The sequence below is a fragment of the Polyodon spathula genome, chromosome 2 (genome assembly GCF_017654505.1).
Source record: "Polyodon spathula isolate WHYD16114869_AA chromosome 2, ASM1765450v1, whole genome shotgun sequence".
Taxonomy (NCBI): domain Eukaryota; kingdom Metazoa; phylum Chordata; class Actinopteri; order Acipenseriformes; family Polyodontidae; genus Polyodon; species Polyodon spathula.
This window is the reverse complement of record NC_054535.1, coordinates 84,835,419-84,845,259: the sequence shown is the minus strand read 5'-3', so window position 1 is coordinate 84,845,259 and position 9,841 is coordinate 84,835,419. Positions and strand designations below refer to the sequence as shown.

The window sequence follows — 9,841 nt, the reverse complement described above, 5'->3', positions numbered from 1 at the left end:
AGTAACTGCTTTTAAAATATCGTTTTTTCTCGGGCTGGCACCTTTACCCCCTCCGAGTTGCCCTCTAATGATGTGAACTGTCAGTAGTCGTCTTTTATGTGAGTAAGGTAGTAACAAGGGACATGGTTGATAAAAGCCAGATGTTTTTTTTTTTTTTGGCGCCCGTCATATTTTAGAACAATGTGTTTGCAGAAATGAACTGCCGTTGCTTGAGGACTTGTGGAAGAATGTTTTTTTTTGCGTTATTTTTGTTCGTGCATTCCGTCTTAGTATTTTCCGTTTTACTCTGACCATTTACGTTTCTATTATCCGCTGTGGATCTGCGTGATTTGATTATTAATTTACAGTCTGCTCTGAAAATAAACTGGCATTTAAAGCCCTACAACGCAGTGTGTGTCAGAGTGTAGTAGCATTGTGCATTGGGATATACAGCTGCCAGAACGAGCAGGGGTATCTGGTGCAATTTGGAAACAGATTTATTTTTTCTTGAAATTCCAGATATAATGGGGTGATCGGAAGCGTTGGTGTTATTAATTAATTATTTTCTATCCAAAGTAGTTTTTTTTTTTAATAATTTTATATAAAACAAGAAAAAACAAACAAAAAAAAAACCAACAGAAGACTGAATGAATTCAGTGGTATTCCTTGCAGTTTTTGCAGTAACCGCTAGATGATCAATATCTCCTTCCAGTAAAGAGTGTCTTTCGTGTTGCTTTTTGAGCATTTTATATCTGAAGCCTGCGTTAGCACTTGAGTTGGCTCCACTTGATAAACGTCATGTACCAGTATTTACAAATACTGCTTATTTTTGTTCTAAACTAATAAGAAGGAAATACAAATAATACAATTCACTGTTGGTGAAATGAGAGTATAGACTACCGTTTAGTTATTTGCTGCGGATTTGTGATATGCCTTTGACTCAGAAAACGCAGAGATTGCTTGCAGTTTGCAGGATTTTTAAGGGTGATTGCGACATTTAAAATGTCTAGTCTAATCTTTGGTCCCCTGGTCCTCCATTAGCAGTGTTTAATACTTTTGGTTTTCATTTTCAAACAAACAAACAAAATTACAGAAATCAAATTGCTAAATGTGATGGGTATTAACACAGGACTTCGGATAGACTTTGGAAAAATAAATGCAGTATTCCCTTTTTGGAAAGAACGTGGATTTATACCTCTTAGGACAAATATGTGATGGCAAACCTTTGTTTTCTATTATTTTCCTTTTTTTTTTTTTTTTTAAATGTATTATTATTTTTTCTAATTTTGCAATGCACTCTCGCGCAGGCGTGTAGGGTGGAATTCTGCAGCCCTGATTCAGCGCAGTTCTGTTACATGTTAAGAAAGGAAAGAACAGAACATAGACCCTAAAAATGCAGGGGCCACACTTTTCTGACTGCGGTAAACGGATTTATTTTTGATCATAAAGACCTCCTGACTTGTGCCCAAGAATGTCAGGGAAACCAAAGGCAGAATCGTCAGAGGGAGCAGCCTCCAAAACCAAGGTAAAAGAACAGATCAAGACAATTGTGGAGGATCTGGAAACTGTCCTGGGTGATTTGAAGGATGTGGCTAAAGAACTCAAAGAGGTAAGTGGTGTTTTTTATAACTTGGTTAAACTTTTGTTACCGACCTGCTTAGAAGTCGTTTTACATCGTGTTTGTTTGTTTTAAAGTCCTAACAAATGTAGAACATGTCAGTGTAATTTTACGGCGGACAACTTGTTAATTTAATACAAGTGCGTTGTTTTCTATTGTGTATTTGTTTTAGTCGCCTGTTTCTCGCATAGTTAATGTATAGCAGCCTTCCTATTTGTGTTTATGATGGTTATACACATAGAAATAACGGTTGCATTAAGCATTTACTTTAATTACAGCATTACCAAAGCTATTCTGTAACAACATTTCAAAGTCAACCCCTCCCCCGCCCCTTCAAGTTAAAAAGCAGTTCATCCAGCTGTTTTTAATGGTGTTAGTCTGGTCCTTTTTCACCGGTCCCTACAGTAATACAATACATTTTATGAGTCACAGTGTTTCTGTGCTGTTTTAGTAAACTGTATTGAGAAATGAGTATAATTGCAATGGAAATGTTAGACATACTGGCCCTGAAGACAAAAGTTTCTTTCTACAGTCCGAAACTCGCGGTCTCAGTCTGTTTTAACCCGACTCTTATCCCAAACGTTTTTCCATCATAAATTTCTGATTTTTTTTCAATTTTCAATTTACATAAAGGTTGTGGAATAACTATTCAGTGTTTAAGTGAAACCTATATATCAATGACGCAAATGACAGTTGTTGTGTCATTTCAGGATTTCAATCAATGGACAAGATCGCCATTATTATAGTCAAAGAGACTTTTAAAAATATATATATTTTAGCACAGAGCCTGTTTCAAATAGGTTCTCACCTCCATTAGGACCTTGAAACAGGTGGAACCACTGTAGATGGAAAATACTCAATCTGACCACATCAACCCATTAGATTTGTGCACAGGGATATATTAATTAGGTACCTACTTAGTTTGCATAACATTCTTCATAGTGTCAGGATGGGGTTTTGCCACTGTTCTCATCCTTCCTGGCCCTTTTTGATTTTTGCACGGAACACAAAAAAAAAGACGGAAAGTAAAACACCGCCACAAAAGCCCTCCCCGACAGCTGTTAAAGCTTCAGGGCCATTGTGACGAGCAGGGGAGGCCCAGTGACCGGCAGCCAGCGTCGGAGAGTGGTGCCTACCAACGGACTACCAACAGAACAGAGATGTTGGCCAGACATCTTCCAGCAGGCCAGCGAGACCAGCCGGCCAAGATGGAACCCACCGCGGTGCAACTGCGGACGGTGACCACGCAGCTGTCACCGATGCAAGGGAGTGGCTACTGCGGCTGCACCTGAGTGAGACCGCCCTTGATCACAATGTCTGGATCATAGACATTCAGACCAGTGCATCATCAGGCTCGATTTCTTGCAGCAAGCGAAAGGACAGCTGGACCTGAAGAGAGTAACAGTGAAGTTTGGTGTGGGTCCGCTGCTACTCCTGAATATGCCAGTCACCACACTCGCTTCTGCTGGAACAATGACAAGTGCCAACCCGTTCAAGGTCTCCTGCAAACGGCGCCGACTGGCAGTGATGCACAGGAGGAAGATGAGGACAGTGGCAGCAGTTCCATGCCTGGTGATGTTGAGAGCCACCCTCAGTGAGGCGGTGGAGAGCATGCACCAGCGCAGCAGTGAGGGGCTGGATGAACAGGAGAAGGCCAACTCTGCATGCTACTGCAGTCAAGCTAGAGGGTGGAGGACAGACCAGCATGGACCCCCAGCCAGGAACTACCATGTCAGCTACCCCTGTTTAGATGCGAGTCAGTGGAGAAAATCATTTAAAAATGCGGGAAGCGGGGGTGATCAAGCCGTTCAGCTGCACCAGTGGTACTGGTCGGCAAGAAAGATAGGCGTCTTCGGTTCTGTGTAGACTACCGACCTAAACACTGTCACGGGGAGAGACTCATACCCTCTGCCCCGCATCATTGGGTCACTGGACCTCATCGCCGGCACCTGGATTAGCTCTGTTGACCTGCGCACACAGAGGCTACTGACAAGTGGAACTCACTCCCTACGCCAAACCCAGAGTCCCTGTCATCTCCATCTGACAGGGACTCTGGCAGTTAAACGTCATGCTGTTCGGCTTGTGCAATGCTCCGGCCACATTCGAATGGCTGATGGAGAGGGTGTTGGACGGCATATCCAGGTAGTCGTACATTGTGTAAATGGATGATCTACTGATGCATGTGCCGACCTTTCCCGGGTCACTGCTGAACCTGCAGCGGGTGCTGAAGAGGATCCTGCAACTGCACCCGTGCAAGTGCCACCTTTTCAGGCGCCAAACCACTTTTCGCTGCCCACCTTAGTCAACATGAAGCAGCTCTGCAGTTTCCTAGATCTCGCTTCTTACTGTCGGTTTATGAAAGGATTCGCCACCATCGCTAGACCCCTGCACCTCCTCCTCGAGAAAAGCACCCACTTCAAGCCTCGAATTAGCCTTTTCCCAACTGTGCCATGCCCTGACCATCGCCCCTATGCTCACTGCCCCGTCCACAACAGCCCTATTGTTTCTGTCAAGGGAAAGTGTGTTTGAAAACAAACAATGATGGTATTTATGGGCTTTTGATGTCATGGTAACCACACTCACTTATTTCTATTTAAATCTTTTCATGTGTTTGTGATGTCTTTTTTACTACATATTAATGATGTATTATAAAATAGATATGTCCTTTTATCACAACATGGGGAATATGGCAGGAGTCAGGACGCAACATGCTCTTGAGTTTGCACATTGCCTTCCATCTTTTTGTTCGTCAAAATTAGGCTGATGGTCTGTTCTGAAGATGTAAATAAATGTATTCATAAAATCTGTCTTGACTTGAATGATAACTACTCTGCGGCAGGCCCACATAGTACAGGTTGCTTTCTGCTGGCGAGGAACAAACAATCTATAAAACTCTGGCCTGCTGAACCTGGTTGTGAAAATAAACAATAGAGTACAGTATTTACAAAAAAATCCTGCCCACAGAGATGTTTTTACCCACACTTAAAAGTGTGACAATTACAGGTTTCTGTAGACAGCTAAGGAGCTGTCCAAAATGATTGTTATTTTCAGAAAGCATACAAAGCGTGCACTGGGAGGGGGAGGGGGAGGGGGCGTGTCCAGAGGCAGTGTATGCTTTTTAATTAAAAAAAAAAAAAGATTACATTTTTATATAGCTTGAAAAATTGACATGCCTTCTTGAAAACAAATTGTTCTGTTCCTGATAGTTTCATTTTGTTTGAGAAAAACTACGTAATGTTATAGAAAGTATAGAAGGCACTGGAGAATCAGCAAGCACTGTTATTTTTATTTAAAACTTTTGTTTGAATGACAAAAGGTACAGAAAGGCAGCATTGAGAATTAAATAAAAATACAATAAATTGTTAAATGGTGAAAAAAAAAGTTTGTTACTGTATTCCCCTAGTTTATAAATATCTGCATAACTTAATCAAATACAATACATAATAATATGTTTCTCGTAAAGCACACTACCATATAAAATGGCGTATTTTAAACTTAAAAAAATAAACATGCTCAATTGAAAAATCCTGCCTGTCAGGCAATACTACTTGGTTTCATTGTGAAATCAGATTAGAAAATGCAACATTCATTTTTTGTTTTACACACACAGAAAAATATTAAGGTTTTAACACTTTGGAAATCCAGAAGCTTATTAAGGTACAGATTATGACCCTATTTTTTTTTTTAAAACTCCTCTTTAAGATAACCAGGAATGTTCCATGAAAATCTTTTTATACTACACGATTCATAATATGAGAAGATTAATACTTTAAAGCTTTCCAAATGCCAAATGAAATATTTGAAAGTGTAGCAGCTGGAGTGAGGATGTAAGGATGCAAGTCGGTTATGATCAGTTTGTTTTTTTTATCAACTCTTCCAATTGTTTTTGAAGTCCAATTGGTTTTCAGTATAACCGAAATGAAAGTTTAAAACAGAAAAACTAAACTGCATTTGTGCAGCCAATGGAGCGGGACACACCGTTATTACACACCTGTCATTTTTATTTAACTGTGACTAATAAGTCAAGACTAATTGTAATATACAAACAGACACAATGTAGAAAGAATAAAATAACCTATTAAGAGACATTCAGCTTTTTTCGATATTATTTTCCTTGTACACCTATTGTTGCCTCGGTCGGTTGGAAGTGGCTAATCACGTCTGAGCAGAACTGCAGCTCATTGTTTTGAAAATTATTTTATCAACATACTGGCTTCATTGAGATGTATTGCAGCATTTTAAAATAGTTTCTGATGAGGACACACTTCTTATTTAATATATCTTCTAGATTTATGTCAGCAAACTAAAGCTGGAACTCTTAACCTGCCGCTAGCCCCCCAAAGGAAAATACACAAGCTATTCTTTAGTAAGATGGCTTATTATAGCCCATTACTGTAATAAAAATTCCTATGGATAAGGTTGAAAACATACAAATACATATATTACTTTAATTAATTAATGTTGAATATATATACAGTACCAGTCAAAAGTTTGAGTACACCTGCTTGAAACCAGGTTTTTCATGATTGTCTATGCTTTTAACTGTATAAACTTGTCTATAAACACTTAATATTTCATTATATGATACGTGTACTTATATAAGCTGATAATCATAAGTGAATTGCATTCAAAAATTTAATTTTTAAATGAAAATGTAAATCTTGTCAATTTCTGAAATGGTCACCCAAAGCAAGGGGATTTCAGTCTGAAGCCCAAGTCAGTTAAAAGTATGACATTAAAACACTATCCTAAGTATAAAAGTGCCTTTGTTAGATTTTCTCTGAGTTAACTAGCATGTTACCCAATTAACCTTTTGTCACCAATTATTGTTAACAGGTGAGGGTCCATGATTACTATAAATATAGATAGCATAGGCACAAGTTTGTCATTCCTGAATGTAAGGGAGCAGAAAATGGCAAAATACGCTCAGTTAAGCAAAGAAAAAAGACAGTCTGTAATTACTTTAAGAAATGAAGGTCAATCTTTAAGACAAATCGCAAGAACTTTGCAAGTGTCTGTAACTGCTGTGGCCAAGAACATCAAATGATTTGAAGAAACTGGCACTCATGAGGACCGAACAAGGTCAGGCAGGCCAAGGGTGACCTCAGAATCAGAGAACAAGTTCATTCGAGTCACAAGTCTACGAAACCGGCAATTAACTGCCCCTGAAATACAAGCTGAGCTAAATGCTTCTAGAAGTACAGATGTTTCAACATCAACTGTTCAGAGGAGATTTCTTGAGGAGATTTCGTGAATCTAGCCTAACTGGAAGAATTGCTGCAAAGAAACCATTGTTAAGAGTGCAGAATAAGAGAAAGATACTTACCTGAGCCAAATAACACAGAAACTGGACGTTTGAGGACTGGAAGTTGGTCTTATGGACCGATGACTCAAAATTTGAAATATTTGGGTCAATTATAAAAAATTATAAAATTATAAAATTATAAAATTGTTTTAACATTTTAACAGTTCAAAATTTTTTTTTGATCAAAAGTTGTACACAAACTTTTGAAACTGACCATGTAATATATTATCTATATATATATATAGCCATATAATATATATGTATATATAATTTATAATGTACATCTATGTACATCGCGGGAAACTGTAGTATAATATATCGCGAGCATATTATGAGATGTTATGAGATATAGTGGTAGTGGTCAGTAACAGTCACCATAGAAACGTAATGACATTGTAGAAATACTCTAAAAACATATGTTATGTATGAGGGACCCATTACAAACTGTTAGTCGCTCCTGGGTATATAAGGGCGTCTGCTAAGATAGAAATAAATAATAAATAATAATAATAATAATAACAATAATAATAACCTCTCTAATGCTTGCTTGGATTCAGATCTGTTGATCGTCTAGGCTATGGGCCAAGAACCTTGATGTTCCCACCCACCTTTCAACATTTTTTGCATGCTCAGGGGAATAATATAGCAATGTGTCAGTACTTATGAGCAGAACTGAGGTGTTTTAGGTATTCTTGTTACTTACTCCCAGTTATGTACAGTTGGTCAAGCACAGAAGTTTTTTAAATGAACATTTATCCTATAGTAAGAAGGTCGTCTTCAACAGTATTTAACTATCCACACTCACTCCTTAAGCAGGGCAGCAGGTATTATGTATATTTTTGGCAAATCTAAATCACTTTTGTTTGTCTTGATGGTTTAACGTCTGTTTTTGTTTTTCTTCAGACTGGAATTATGATTGAGGATACTAGGGTGTATATTATCTGCTGAATAAAGCTAACCACAGTAATGTAAAAAGAAATACAATCCAAGACAGAAATCAGCTATTTAAACTTGATAACTAAATTATGTGTCTGAGGAAAATGGCTGGTTCAGTTGGTAAATTACAGTTATAAGGTATGATGCAGATCTGTGTAAGATGAATGCTGATTTTTAAGGACCCCTTAAGGGTATTTTCTATTTCACTTGCATTACTCAGCCTGCTATGACTCATCATTTCCAATAAACCTCCCAATTTGTAGCCAGAAGATGCAACTCACATTTTCAGAGTAATGGAAACCCCACAGGCAAAATCCAATGACACCCTTCACTGGGCTGTGAACTAAGATGGCTGGAGTCATGTGACTTTTTGCTATACAGATTATTAAGACACAAAGCTTCCAGATGTTGGCTTTATACTCAATGTACAGCTCTGTTCTGTGATCACGTTTGATCGTGGGTATCGTACAAGAAAAATGAACACTTTTGTGTCAATGCCACGACAGTGTCGATGCCTAATGTCTCAGATTCAGTGACTTCAGTAAGCATTTAACGGTACTTTGGTCATTGAAAACCACACAGAGGTTTGTAATAATCTAAAGAATAATGTACAACCAACTGTGCATAATAAGTGCAAGGGTTTCTGGTGACATATAAATCACGAGAGCATTAGATTGTTTATTTTGATAAAAGAAATAAATGTTTTTGGAATGATTTTATATCTTAAGTATGAGATTGTCTCCATATTTATTAAGGGTACAGTATACATAAGTTTACCTATAATACCGTCATAAGTGAAAAGCATGTAGAATTGTAGGCTAAACTACAGTATTTGGATATTCCTTTAATCAATCAATGAATCACTCAATCTTTATTTTATATAGCACCTTTCATAGTGGAACACCATCACAAAGCGCTTTACAAGATGCAATAAATACGAGAAAATCCATCATACTTCAAATAGAGAAATGCGCAATACATGATATACAGTGGAAAGTGCATAATACATGATAGTAGCATAATACATGAAATAGTACACTAAATACAGTGGAAAGTGCAGAATACCTGAAATTGTACAATAAATACAGTGGAAAGTGCAGAATACATGATAGTAACTACGTGAAATGGTAGCAGCAGCTAATAATAGATATCAGGCTTAAGGTGCATGGAAAGCAAGAGAGAACAGGTGGGTTTTGAGAGTTGATTTAAAGCCAGCTACAGTCGGAGCATCACGAACCAAAGCTGGGAGCGAGTTCCAGCTGGGAGCGAGTCGGAGCCATGAAGCTAAATGAGCGTTGTCCGAGTGTGGTGCGCTTTTGCTTGGGGATAAGTTGTATTAAAAGGCTTACAAATATTTTTTCTGTCACCACTTTTTACTTTTTGCATTTTTTCCCCTTGTATTTGACTATATTATAGATGCTATGATGCTATACATAAACCAGGTTCTGTCTGCCTGCCTCTATGTCTGCCTATTGCAGTTGTTATTAAGCTATCTATTTGCTTTGCAAATTGGATTAAGAAAAATATATTAGTTGCTGCCCTTTTTCCCATTAATAATAAATATTGGAAAAATAAGGTGATTTATGTCATCTTCTAGTATGAATACCCAAGGGTATCTTCAGTATAAGCCTGTATTTATTTCACACAGTACACTTGAATGTACCTGATTGAATTGATTAAGTGTAATACTGGCTCATTAAATACTATACTTAAACTTTTCTTGGGAACATATTTTACTAAGCGACTTAACAGAATAAAAAAAAAAAGCTGTTTCCTAAATTTAACCCTAATATTAATATTAAAAAAATGCCCTGTATCTAATTGAGCAAATTACAACCCTTCTACTGACCATTTGGGTATATTCTCTTTGAGTGCTTACTTAGCCAAGAATCCCAGTACCTTAAACTCTACACGAGACGTGATGCGCAGTTGTTAGCCTTATTAAACAGAATAGTCAAGGGATTTTGTTCATACACAGTTTAATTTAAGATCATGATTCTGTT

At 37.8% G+C, this 9,841-nt stretch overlaps 1 protein-coding gene across 1 annotated transcript in view; it reads left to right on the top strand.

Annotated features, from left to right (window-relative positions):
• The first annotated feature begins 637 nt into the window (after positions 1-637).
• Positions 638-9,841, top strand: part of LOC121302585 (protein Largen-like) — a 47,913-nt gene continuing 38,709 nt past the window's right edge. The window contains exon 1 of the mRNA XM_041232590.1: positions 638-1,588. Within this exon, the coding sequence (XP_041088524.1) occupies positions 1,451-1,588 (138 nt within the window). The 5' untranslated portion in view covers positions 638-1,450. The remainder of the gene's footprint in view (positions 1,589-9,841) is intronic.